General features: G+C 33.2%; 2 protein-coding genes across 5 annotated transcripts; one reads left to right on the plus strand and one right to left on the minus strand.

The window, feature by feature from the left end:
* The first annotated feature begins 1,509 nt into the window (after nucleotides 1-1,509).
* LOC107465856 (protein PELOTA 1) lies at nucleotides 1,510-7,053 on the plus strand. 2 transcript variants are annotated; one of them, XM_016084826.3, is made up of 16 exons: nucleotides 1,510-1,646; nucleotides 1,736-1,818; nucleotides 1,906-1,984; nucleotides 2,196-2,270; nucleotides 2,351-2,407; nucleotides 2,638-2,683; nucleotides 3,232-3,307; nucleotides 4,008-4,083; nucleotides 4,173-4,205; nucleotides 4,452-4,520; nucleotides 4,691-4,797; nucleotides 4,956-5,028; nucleotides 5,160-5,198; nucleotides 5,698-5,792; nucleotides 5,932-6,038; nucleotides 6,737-7,053. In XM_016084826.3, the coding sequence occupies exons 1-16, from the start codon at nucleotides 1,596-1,598 to the stop codon at nucleotides 6,808-6,810; spliced, it is 1,140 nt and encodes a 379-aa protein (XP_015940312.1). In that variant the 5' UTR covers nucleotides 1,510-1,595; the 3' UTR covers nucleotides 6,811-7,053. The 2 variants fall into 2 exon arrangements, with proteins under 2 accessions (XP_015940312.1, XP_052109908.1); XM_052253948.1 differs by lacking the exon at nucleotides 6,737-7,053 and having other exon boundaries at nucleotides 5,160-5,203.
* A 101-nt stretch (nucleotides 7,054-7,154) lies between these two features.
* Nucleotides 7,155-10,048, minus strand: LOC107465857 (uncharacterized). Of its 3 annotated transcripts, XM_052253949.1 has the most exons (7): nucleotides 9,934-10,042; nucleotides 9,316-9,419; nucleotides 8,629-8,706; nucleotides 8,482-8,553; nucleotides 8,269-8,366; nucleotides 7,587-8,190; nucleotides 7,155-7,483 (listed from the first exon to the last, which is right to left on the minus strand). In XM_052253949.1, exons 1-6 carry the CDS (start codon nucleotides 9,955-9,957, stop codon nucleotides 7,619-7,621), a joined length of 948 nt encoding a protein of 315 aa, XP_052109909.1. In that variant the 5' UTR covers nucleotides 9,958-10,042; the 3' UTR covers nucleotides 7,155-7,483; nucleotides 7,587-7,618. The 3 variants fall into 3 exon arrangements, with proteins under 3 accessions (XP_052109909.1, XP_015940316.1, XP_015940313.1); XM_016084830.3 differs by having other exon boundaries at nucleotides 7,155-8,190; nucleotides 8,629-8,701; nucleotides 9,934-10,048; XM_016084827.3 differs by having other exon boundaries at nucleotides 7,155-8,190.
* Nucleotides 10,049-12,327: the final 2,279 nt, after the last annotated feature.

The raw sequence follows: 12,327 nt of genomic DNA on the forward strand, positions 1-12,327 counted from the left end.
TTAAGCCTCCGTATAACAACACACATCAATAACAAATACTCTTCTCTCCCTCTTTATATTATTACTACTATTCCCTCTCTTCTTTTATTTTACAAGTATTTTAAATACTCTTTTCTATTACTCTTTACATATAATATTAATAAATATATTAATCATCTTTATTATATTGAGATAGTAATTGTAGTACTAGAGTCTTCTACTCATACTTTTTTATTTTATATTTATTTTACAACTTTATTTTACAACAAATGTCATGCTTATTAATATGTATATCCTCTATTCACTAATATTTTTCAATTCTTACACAATAAATACAACCAATGTATATGAAAATATAACAAAAAATAAATAAAAAGTCCTGAACAATCTTTGACAATTATTCCAAATCACAAAGGCCTCCAACCAAAATATCTATCAATCCTAACTCGTATTTAATGGGCAGAGATCAATTAGTTAACGTGCCACATAGGCATATATTTTTAACTCAATAGAGAGATCATTGACAAAAAAATTAACCAATTTTACAAAGTTAAAAATCAAAAATTGAAAATTATGCTTTCTTTTGTTGAAGTCTCATGATCCTTATAAAAAATTATGAGAGGTCAGAATGAATATTCACCTATATATATATATATATATATATATATTGATGATTTTTCAAGCACTGCCAGACTAATTTCTTCGATTCCTTCACATAATAAAAAGAAAACTCAATAGCAAAGAAGTCTCAATAACCTAGTTCTTTTTCTTTTTTTCTTCACTCATACCCGAACATAAACGCAAGACTAAACTGGCTAGAGAGTTCTCCACAAATAATATAAAGAGTACATATTTAAATTAGTTATTAACAAATTTTACATTAGACACTTTGATTCTAATAATTTTTTATTACTTTAAAAGTTTTTTAGAATTACATCTTTTAGATAGATTGATTTTTTCTATTACTTTCAATAAATTTTTAATATGCATATTACATAAATAAATTTTTAATAAATTTTATTATAAAAGAATTAGATCGTTAACAGATATTTTTATAAGACAAATTAATACTCTTTCCAGAGAAACCAATCATCTTAAAGATCTTAAATAATAAAAACCTCAAATAATAAAATTTTTTTTTGATCAGTGGATTGGACAACTCCTAATTCTAAGTATCCCAATAAATTGGACAACCCCAAATCTTAGGTATACAATACACCCACACACTCCTCACACATTTTATCACATTTTTCTTCAATTACATTTTCTAGAATTTGAACCCTAAACTTTTGAAATGAGAAGAGGAAGATATGCCATTAAAGCCAAGGCTCATTGGCAAAAATTTGTTAAAGATCTCATTTAATATTTTTTGTAAAGCAATTTGAGTATTTCATCTAAGGATGCACGTTTCAAGTAACAAAAACGTGGACAAATCAGAAACCTGTGTATGGATATGTCGGCCTAGGCCCAGCATAGATTTAGCCCATTACAAAAGCCCGCGAAGGATTTTGGAATTTTGCTGGGAGTTGGGAGCAATCGTCATAGGGATTGACAAATAGTTTCTTCGCTTATTTTCAACTATAACTTAGTAGCTTCGCTAGCTGACAGGAAGGGGCATGAAGATCGTTCGGAAAGACCTCGTACGTAATGGACCTGGTAGCGTTAAGGTGCAATTTCTTTCAATTACAATTCATTCATTCTCTCAATGCTTTGAATTTTTGAATTTAATTATTTCAATTGTTGATTGATTATGCAGATGGTGGCAGTAGATTCGGATGATCTATGGTATGCTTATAACTTGATCGCTCCAGGTGATTCTGTCATGGCGGTTACTGTTAGGTACTTCACTTGCACTCTGTCATGGTTTTCTTTGTGTGATCTATATGGAGAATCTGAATTTGGAAGTGTTGTTTGTTTTGTTAATAGGAAGGTTCTTAGAGAAGCAGCTTCTGGTGGACGGGAAGCAGAACGGATCAAGCTCAAATTGGAAATTAAAGTTGAAGAGGTACAAAGTTTACTGTTTACATGATTTTTTTGAAATGTATGATTGAAAACTAAGGTCATTATCTCAATGAAGGACCTTTCTGTGATTAATAATGAAATTTGAAAACCTATTATCTGAGAATGAAAGTAGGCATCAAACCAAATAGGCTGCTATATTCTGCCCTTTATCTCAATCCAATGACAAATATTGTGTTCTTTCTGTTGTGTTTCAGGTTGCAGATTATGACAAAGAAGGCTCTATGTTGCGAATTCGTGGAAAGAACATATTAGAGAATGAACATGTTAAGGTACTTAACTGCCATACCAGCTTTGACTCTTAATTGATTCTTTTGAATTCTAGTTATCAGCCTTGTAACTGACTGTGCAGATAGGAGCATTCCATACTTTGGAACTCGAGCTACAGCGACCATTTGTGCTTAGAAAGGTATTGCTCTCTGATTTTTTTCCATCAGGCTTTCTTCTCTGTTATAATACATGTGCTAGATCTTTTGCTTGCTTCCTTGATTTTTGGTTTTTATTATTTTATAACAAAATCATTATGTTTTAGCATTGTGTGTATCAAAGATGAAATTCTGATGAAATCTCTATGATCTGTAATTTATTTCCCTCTTTTGAAGAACTATGATTGCTGAATATTACATATTCCTTTTGTAGGAGGTTTGGGATTCTTATGCTTTGGAGGTACTGCAGCAGGCCTCTGGTGTGTAATCTGAATCTGGAAAATTTAATAGATATTAGGTTTAATTACTCTATTAATCCTTATAATTTCACCAAATTTTTAATTGGTTCCTTACAGTTTAAAAGTTTGATGTTTTCTATTTGAAAGTCACCAAAGACTAATAATTTGAATATATTTCTTCATTAGTGCAAATTTAAATCATGCAGCATTTTAAATCATCCTTTTGTATACAATCCAGCGGGGAAAAAATGTTTTCTTTTTCTTAGTCTTGAAAAATATTCATATGATTAGATTAAAACATATCTTAAATCATGCAGCAATTTAAATCAGACTTTTGTATTTCCAGCGGGAAAAAATGCTTTTTTCTCTGAATATATTATTATTTACCAATCAAAACCAAACTCTTTATTACTAAGTACCATGATATTTTAGATACCAGTGTGAATATTGGTAAATTCATTAGCAGGAAAAAAAATCTTTTTCTAACGATTTAATGGCACCCAACAAGCTCTTGGTGTGAATATTGGTAAATTGCTATGGTGAACAAAAAGTCCATGCATATTTTGCAGATCCCGGTGCAAGTGCTGATCTAGCCGTGGTTTTGATGCAAGAAGGACTAGCCCATATCCTACTTATTGGTAGAAGGTACTGAGAATTTTCAGTTGAATAGATTTCATTCACACGATCAGTATTATAGTACTGTTTAGAGAAGATAGTTCAGAACTTTGGGCAATTATTTTAGCATTTGATAGATGGGTGTATGTGTTTGATTTCTCTGAGGAACATAATACATCTAAATATAGTTTGGAACTTTGGACAATTATTTTTGCATTTTATAGATGGATGTATATGTTTGATTTCTTTGAGGAACATAATACACTAAGAAGAACTACTCTTCTTAATACAACACCCTATAATACCCATGTCTCTAACAATACACCACCCTTGGAGAGCCGACGTCCATAGCGGGTTCACTCTATTGTCACTGACCTAGTGGTAGCCACTTCTCTACCGGCTATCAGGATTTGGTATTTGCCTTAATCTAGCCTATAGATAGTCCTTTCCATGGTGATGGGAACCACGGTTCTAATAGCATTGTTAAGTACCTAAAGAAAGTGAGAAACCACACCCTAAAAGCTAGTTCTTAAGGGGGAAGAACTATTCTCTTTAATACAACATCAAGAATTCCACACCCTAAAAGCTAGTTCTTATGTGGGACTTTGGGCACCCCATAATACTCAAATCCCCAACTCATGATCTTCTTTTTGATACTCTTTTCAAACTTTTGACATGTGATCATGCTGTTTCAATCAGATAACTCGTCTTATTTTGATTGATGTCATAGTATGACTATTACCCGTTCTCGGATAGAAACCTCAATTCCTCGCAAGCATGGACCTGCTATTGCTGGTTATGAGTCAGTAAGTCCTCTTACTCTATTGCAAGATATGTCATTGGATGAATTCGATAACTTGAGCATATTCTAAAGTGCCTTACTTCTTTTTTGTAGGCTTTGAATAAGTTCTTCGAAAATGTTTTACAGGTAAATTCAACGAATACAGAACATGGAAATGTACCAAATATCTATTTTTATCATAGCTTTGCGTTTGTTTTTTATTTTTTTTTTTTGCTTTTTTTACCCCCCCATTGTGCCTTGCTTGGAGGATATCTTATCCTTCATTTTTGCTGTATGTCTTTGTTTGCTTCTATAATCATTGTTCTTTATTAAAAAAAAGCATAAAAGAGAGTATTTACAAGTATAATAATGGTTTCTACCAATCTGTTTTAGGCTTTCTTGAAACATATAGATTTCAATGTGGTTCGCTGCGCTGTAATTGCAAGTCCAGGATTTACAAAGGTCTGCCATCATTCCCTGCTGGTTCATTTTAGTTTTACAAATTTGACAAGGCATTGAATATTTCTATCAGTAACATTATTATTTTTTTCTTGTATATATGCAAAGGGTTAGCAGGATTTTGGTAGAGGTTTTTGTAGCGGTAATAATTTTTTCCTTTATTTCTGTTTCAGGATCAGTTTCATCGTCACTTATTTTTGGAGGCAGAAAGAAGACAGCTACGTCCTATTATTGAAAACAAGTCGAGGATTATTCTTGTGCACACAACCTCGGGATACAAGTATGCTTGCTTCCTCACTTTTTCTTCTCTTATCTATTCCTAGTTTTGTAGTAGTTGGTTAACTGCGCCTTCATAACAGTTGCGTTCATATCTACTCCATATATAATTGTTGGAGTCTAAAATCTCGTTTCTTTCACTTCATAATTTCTTATCTGTAGGCATAGTTTAAAGGAGGTTCTTGATGCTCCAAATGTCATGAATATGATTAAAGATACTAAGGCAGCACAAGAGGTACCATGATAGCCAAATTATTGAACATAATGCACTTATCGATTTGGCCTTGCTCAACAATTTCCAAATATTGTTTATTTTATTATCTGTTGAGACTGGAACTAAACCATCTGCTTTCTCTTTTTATTTAGGTTCGAGCTATGAAGGATTTTTATGACATGCTTTCAAATGTCAGGTCCCATTCTTTTGAAATTGTTTTCTTTTGTTGCCTTGTCCATGCTATGATTGGAATATTGAATTTCCTATATGAAAAATTCTCTTGCTCTCAATGACTTTAGTATTAGTTCCTCTTAAACATCTATAGGATGAGATACTATAGACTTAGGTAAAAATCAATAGGATCTACATATAACTTCTATTTGCTCATAGAAATGTTATGCCTAGTAGAAAACTGTTGACTAAAAAACTGTTGACCTTCTACGTACTTGCATCATAAATTGCTGTAATGATTAGATTTACTGAAGTTAGTACATTAAGAGAAATACATCTTGTCATCTTCCATGAAATTTCCTTTTCACTTTTCATTCTTATTTTGTATCAAGTGATAACTAAAATTACACTCGTTGATTCTTTTTTAATCTCAAAACTGCACATGCGCATCCTTTAAGCTGACGCATCCATTTTGAAAAATCAAGGAAATCTTGATTGAATATTGTTGGGTTTGTTCAGGATCCAGCCCGAGCTTGCTATGGAGTTAAACATGTTGAGGTTGCCAATGAACGACTAGCTGTGCAAACGCTTCTTATTACTGATGATCTTTTCAGGTGCCAATTTTATAAATCACTAAGCAATATATCATTATAACTGAACTGAATGTTTTCAGCAGTGTCTTTCTCCATGCCCTTTCAAGTTTACATTGGAAAATTGTGCCTTAAACCTTAATGTACATGCTTTTTGCTACAGGAATTCAGATATAGCAAGAAGACAAAAGTTTGTTGAGTTGGTCAACTCAGTTAAGGATTCAGGAGGCACTGTCCATGTATTTTCATCCTTGCATGTCTCTGGAGAACGTGAGTGGTTTTACTTTATTGTTTATTTTCCTAGAACACCATGAACCGAAAAGCATGTAGTATTGAAAAGAAGGAAAAATTATTAAGATGGTGCTCCCTCCCATAACTTTTATCCAAGTACGAAAATAGTAAAATATGACAAATAAAAGTGAAAAGAGATATGTATCTCCAAAAAAAAAGTGTGCACAGAGAGAGTAATATAAAGGTTTAATTACTCTGTTAGTCCCTATGATTTGACTAAATTTGCAACTGGGTTCCTATATTTTTTTCTTTCAATTCAGTCCCTACACTACATTTAAATTTTGTAATTAAGTCATTTTCGTGTCAAAAATGTTAAAATTAACAGAATATTCTTCTCAAAAAACATATGATCAAAGATCTAATTAGATTTTTAATTATGGGTACCTTCAATTTGCAAAGAAATATTCCGTTAGCTCTAACATTTTTTACAATGACAAGAACCTAATTGCAAAATTAAAAATAATGTAGGGACTCAATTGAAAGAAAAAAAGTATAAGAACCTAATTATAAATTTGGTGAAATTATAAGGACCAATAGATTAATTAAACGAAAACTAAAGATTTATGCACCACTTTTTGGTAGTAAATGAAAGTATGAAACTCGTGTAGGAAGATTATGTTTCGGTATTTTATGTATTTGTTTAGAACTCAATTTGTCATTTTGTTGCTGATGGACAGAGCTAGCACAGATAAGTGGCATTGCTGCAATTCTTCGGTTTCCTCTGCCTGATCTTGAAGACATTGAAATGTGATGGTCAAGCATTGCATATTTCTGTTGGTGGGATACCATTTGGCATATCTTGGGTTTTTTGTTTTCTTAATATTGTCTTGAATGCAAGGCAGATGTTGCAACAGCACCCTTAGTGTTAAGTGCGGAGTGTCCACTTTGTGATAACTTGTATTGCGTGGTATTTATATGTTGAAATTGACACATAACACCATATATGAATCTGTATAGTTTACACTACAAACTGAGTGAAAGTTGTTTTGGTTAACCATTTGTCTATGTTTTAGTTATGCACATCATAAAAACGTAATTCTTTCTATTATGTTTATAAAATAATTTTTCACCGGAGATGGGAAACAAAAGTAGGCATCTTGAAACAAGATAAAATTCACATATCTGTCATTGACTAGTGATATTTGCACACCAATTTCATGACACCCCAAACACCCTCTTACTTTTTTCCACTTCAAGTAGTTATACAACACAATATAATACACATCAGAATGACAATGCAGCTTCCCTGTCTTACAACATCTGGATAACATTCCAAAACATATCTCGTCAACTGGATTTTCCTTCCCTACTCCAAAAAGAGGGTTCTTCCGACACTGGAAATCGGCTGCTACTCAAATTATTCCAGCACAATCAGGGCTGTACTTAGCCACCAACATGATACAAGTATCTCCTGTATGGATCTCCTGAGATTATGTCAGGGAATCATGTGAAAACATGCTAAAACAATGGGGGAGTCCCTTCTTAGACACAGTATCTTCTGCTTCAGAAAAAGATTTCTCAACTTACACTTCAAGGAAAAGAACAACCTCATCCTTTGCTTAATTCTTCTTTGTCTCTCCATCTCTACTTCTAGGAACTGTCCCGGAGTGCACCCCCAATGCATGAGCAAACATTCTCTTCGCAGCTCCTATGTGCTCCTCCTTCATGCAGTCTTTACTCAACTTAGGTGCTTGTTTTCCATCTTGAGTTGATTTGGGGAAATCTTTGTCCAGCAGTGTTTGATCATCCCTTTTATTAAGTGCAGCTCCACCATAAGTGCTAGTGTTTCTTATTCTACTGTTTGAGTTCCTTCTTTGAGGTATTGACTCTTCCGAGTTCTCCATGGGATTGGGCCCTGCGCCATTCTCTCTCCGAGCATTCAATTCATCCATGAGCATTTTGTCCTTTGTACTATCACTAGCTAAGACATTTTGATTCTCCGTGTTCATTCTTCGACCTAATGCATGTGCAATCATGCGGTGGGCAACCACAGGCACACTTCGCTGCTTTTGTCCACCAGGCTCTTTTACCTCTTCCAAACTCTCACAGAAAATTCTCTCCCGAGCAGCCAAATAAGCCGCTTTTCTCTCTTCCAGTGACAGGGGAAAGGAGGTTCTGTTTGTTTGTAAGACTGAAAAATGCAACACAACATTAAGGCCCCTCATTAAGAAGTTTGGTATATTAGTGTTTTCCTTATTAAGCATATTACCTGGGGAGGGGTCTTCTCTCCTTAATATTTGATGTGATGTAATTAAAGATTGGGGTTCATCATAACCCCATAGGATATCGCTTACAAGGATTGGAGGTCTGAAAATTCAAAGCATTCACAAAAAACTTGTTTAAATATAACAAGAGAAAGTTATGGAAATGTGCTTGATATATCTAGGGGGTCATCAGCTAGGAAAGGCTGAAGTTCACTCACATGGATGTGTCTGGACATTTCTCAAGAATTAAATGGCGATCATCTCCTTCACCAACAGACTCATGTGCAAACCTGGAAACATGTTTAAAATGAAAATCACAATATTTGAAAAGACTTTAAAAAAAATAAAAATCACATGATAAATACCCAAATATCTCAGCAAGGCGATGCAAAAGAAGACGGTTGTAAGAGTTCATTGGCTCCAATTCCAAGATCCCATCTGAACTATAATAGTTCATCAAAGCAGATATGTAAATTATTCAAGACACATTTTATGGGACAAAGCGCAAAACAACTATTTAACATGAAAGACATAAAAAACCAACTCCAATCAGATGCTGTAAATGACAACACTTAGAGCTGCTCTGCAACAACCTTTCTTATGAATCAAGGCCTTAATATAAATACAAAGTGCCAATGAATAAGAGATGTATACAAACAATTTTTGTTGAGAGAGAAATCATGACTAATTTGAAGCGATTTAAGATTGCGGCATGGTATTTTTTCAGGTTCTGATATATTGGATTCTTTCACTTTCTTTCAGAATTTGGTTGCCCTGTACACGAACTATAAAAAGAACTCAGAGAACATGACATTACTTAAAATCATCCCTCTGCTGATAGGCTGCTTCCTTTTTGGGACTGGGGAAAAAATGACAGGAAAAGTGTAAAATTTCATTGAGGTTTCAAATCTATCTCTCACCATGATAGAGGCTATGTTATTACTGCTGTTAAGTAAACCATTCTTTCTTAGCCAAAGTGGTGACTTATAGCACTATACACTTATACTATTCCTGTGAAGTAAGGTCAAACATAATTTGATCGTGAATTTTACCTTGTGTCATCATCCTGAAGAAACTTGACCAAGGTTTCTTCCATTGTGAGCACTAAATGCTTGCAATGAAGGTTGTCCTTGACCAGAGAAGCCAATTCCTCAACCTGAAATATAAATACATTACAAGCATTCAAAGCAAGCATTTAAAATAGAGAGCAAAGAAAAATCATCAACAATTGTCCAACAACTTGTCAATAATATTGGGTCCTAATTGACACCAAATATAGAAGTTCAGGAAGCAAGCATTTTATACTGAATCAAAGTGAAGTCAATGAGCAAACTTGGTGCTAAAACTCCGCTTCGTGCTTTTGATTCTATCAATTATATATTAAAAACCGCAAGCATTTATATAAAACTGAAGACTCGCTAGAACTTAGGGTTTGAAATTCTATAAATTGACACCAAACCATAAAATTTCATCAAGCAAGCATTTATACTCAATCAAACACGAAGTAAAGAAACAAACTTGGTGCTAAAACTTAGCTTAGGGTCTCTTCATTATGTAAATTATACTTCAAAGAGTGCAATTTGCAAAAAGCACGAAATTGAAATGGATGACAAAATGGTAATTTATGTATATTGAGAAGAAGAAAGAGAAACCAGAAAGAGCAGACATACCATGGCGAATTGGGTCATACTCATGGTTGAAACCTGAAAAGAGCTGAAGGATTTTGGTTTAGGGTTCCCAATTACAAACTTCAGATTTCGTGTTGGAGTATACCTGATTTTTTTTAAATAAATATTTTAATAATTTTATTTATTGAAATAAGTATTTAGACATTATTTACATTATTAGTCCTGATATATATTTTGTTTAGCGTGTACAAAATGATTATACATAATATGTAACGATTTTATTTAGTTATATCTCGTTTGCAAACAAAAAAAATATATAATTTGAAATAATACATATATCTCGTTTATAATATAAACGAGATAAAAAAAATTACGATTAAAATAATTTAAATTTTTAATAAGTATATAAAAATTTATTTAAATTTATTTTTAAATTTATAACAGGTACAAAAAATATTCAACTTTTAATCTTTTTAATTTAATATCTTCTTTCATCTCGTTTATTAATTTTTTTTTGCCTGATTCCTATAATTTAAATTTAAAACTGCCCACTATTATGGTTATAGTAATTGCACGCTAAAAAATTAAAATATTAAATTAATGTAGTGACTTTTACTTTTCGCTTTGCTAATTGTTTTAAAATTCTCGTACTTGTACTTTTTGCTCTTTCAAATTCTTTTTAAAAAATAGTGAGAGAGAATTTTAACACAAACAAACAAACACAATTTTTATAATAATAATGCTCTATCTATATCCATTTAATTTTTCTAATCAAGTCAACCAAGTTCTTTTTGGATCATGCCCAACTCCTCCCCCTCCCCCCTATTCACGTAAAGCTTCTTCTTCAACTTAGAGCTTCTTTTTCTCAACGTAAACCTTCTCTTCATTCTTCTATCTCAATGTAGAGCTTCTCTTCCTCAATGTAAAGCTCTCGCATTCTTTTTTACTAGGATTTTTACAACATAAAGCTTCGTTTTCAGATCTCAGATTTCTTTTTCATTTTCAGATTTCAATAGCGTATTAAAACAATGAACGATTCAACTTCAAATTAGTTGAATGAGAGCGATTTGGATTATTCTTCTGAATCGAATCAAGCGGATGAGGTTTGGATTATTCAATTTTGAATTATATTGAATAGAATGCAATTACTAAATCCAGTTGTTTATGAACACAATTTTCTGTTCATTTGAAATTGTACATTGGTTTCATTTTGATGGTATTTCTCGGTTCATTCTAGACGCAGGTGTTTTAAATTTGAATTTATATAATGGACAATATTCGATTAATTTAGTATTATACAATGGTTTCGCTTTAATAATATTTTCAGTTCATTTTATAGTCTAGGTATGTTGTGGATGAACAATTTGTCCCAAATATTGGGATAACTTTCAAGATACTAGAAGAAGTTGGAAAGTTCTACAAAGATCATTCCAAACTTGTTGGTTTTTCTACCAAAATAAGGAACACAACTCGGAAGGGAGATGAGATTAAAAATCAACTAATTACATGTAGTAGAGAGGGAAAGTGGAAATCCAAGATATCTCTAACTCTAAAGACAAACCCCTTAGCTCCAATAAACTGTCCAACCAGGATTTATGTACATATGTTGAAGGACGTCGGTCTTTGGATAATTTTCAAAGTTGTTCTGAATCATTCACACCCTTGCTGTCTAGATCAAACAGAGATGCTTAAATAACACAGGGAGCTAAGCATGTTTGTGTGTCGCACCATTGAAAATAACGAGGAAGCCGAAATAGACCGAGTAAAATATACCAGTCATTCGTAGCAGCAGTGGTCAGTCATCGTGAACTAAGTTTCATCGAAAAAGACGTGAGAAATTACATTACAAGGGAAGTACGGAATGTTTCCGAACAAGATGATGCCAAAGAATTTGGCAAGTACTTATTAAGAATGAAAGAGAAGAAACAAAATTTCTTTTTCAAGCTTGACCTTGAAGGTGATCACTGGTGTACGAAATTGTGATCATCAATGGCGCCATCAACATGGTACGCACAATTGTAATCTCAACTCTTTATCACAACTTCGCACAACTAACCAGCAAGTGCACTGGGTCGTCCAAGTAATAAACCTTACGCGAGTAAGGGTCGATCCCACGGAGATTGTTGGTATGAAGCAAGCTATGGTCATCTTGTAAATCTCAGTCAGGCAGATTCAAATGGTTATGGAGGATTGATAATTAAAAGATGAATAAAACATAAAGATAGAGATACTTATGTAATTCATTGGTGAGAATTTCAGATAAGCGTATGGAGATGCTTTGTCCCTTCCATCTCTCTGCTTTCCTACTGTCTTCATCCAATCCTTCTTACTCCTTTCCATGGCAAGCTGTATGTTGGGCATCACCGTTGTCAATGGCTACAGTCCCGTCCTCTCAGTGAAAATGTTCAACACGCTCTGTCACAGCACGACTATTCA

Source organism: Arachis duranensis, chromosome 9 (genome assembly GCF_000817695.3).
Source record: "Arachis duranensis cultivar V14167 chromosome 9, aradu.V14167.gnm2.J7QH, whole genome shotgun sequence".
Classification (NCBI taxonomy): Eukaryota; Viridiplantae; Streptophyta; class Magnoliopsida; order Fabales; family Fabaceae; genus Arachis; species Arachis duranensis.

Bases quoted from the DNA above. Each gene is read 5' to 3' on its own strand.
- LOC107465857 (XM_052253949.1), bottom strand. From the start codon at position 9,957: ATGAGTATGACCCAATTCGCCATG. The intron at 9,420-9,933 runs GTATGTCTGCTC...TTTATATTTCAG, and splicing joins GTATGACCCAATTCGCCATG to GTTGAGGAATTGGCTTCTCT. The intron at 8,707-9,315 runs GTAAAATTCACG...GAACTATTATAG, and splicing joins CTTCAGGATGATGACACAAG to TTCAGATGGGATCTTGGAAT.
- LOC107465856 (XM_016084826.3), top strand. From the start codon at position 1,596: ATGAAGATCGTTCGGAAAGACCTCGTACGTAATGGACCTGGTAGCGTT. The intron at 4,798-4,955 runs GTATGCTTGCTT...TCTTATCTGTAG, and splicing joins CACACAACCTCGGGATACAA to GCATAGTTTAAAGGAGGTTC. The intron at 6,039-6,736 runs GTGAGTGGTTTT...GCTGATGGACAG, and splicing joins CTTGCATGTCTCTGGAGAAC to AGCTAGCACAGATAAGTGGC.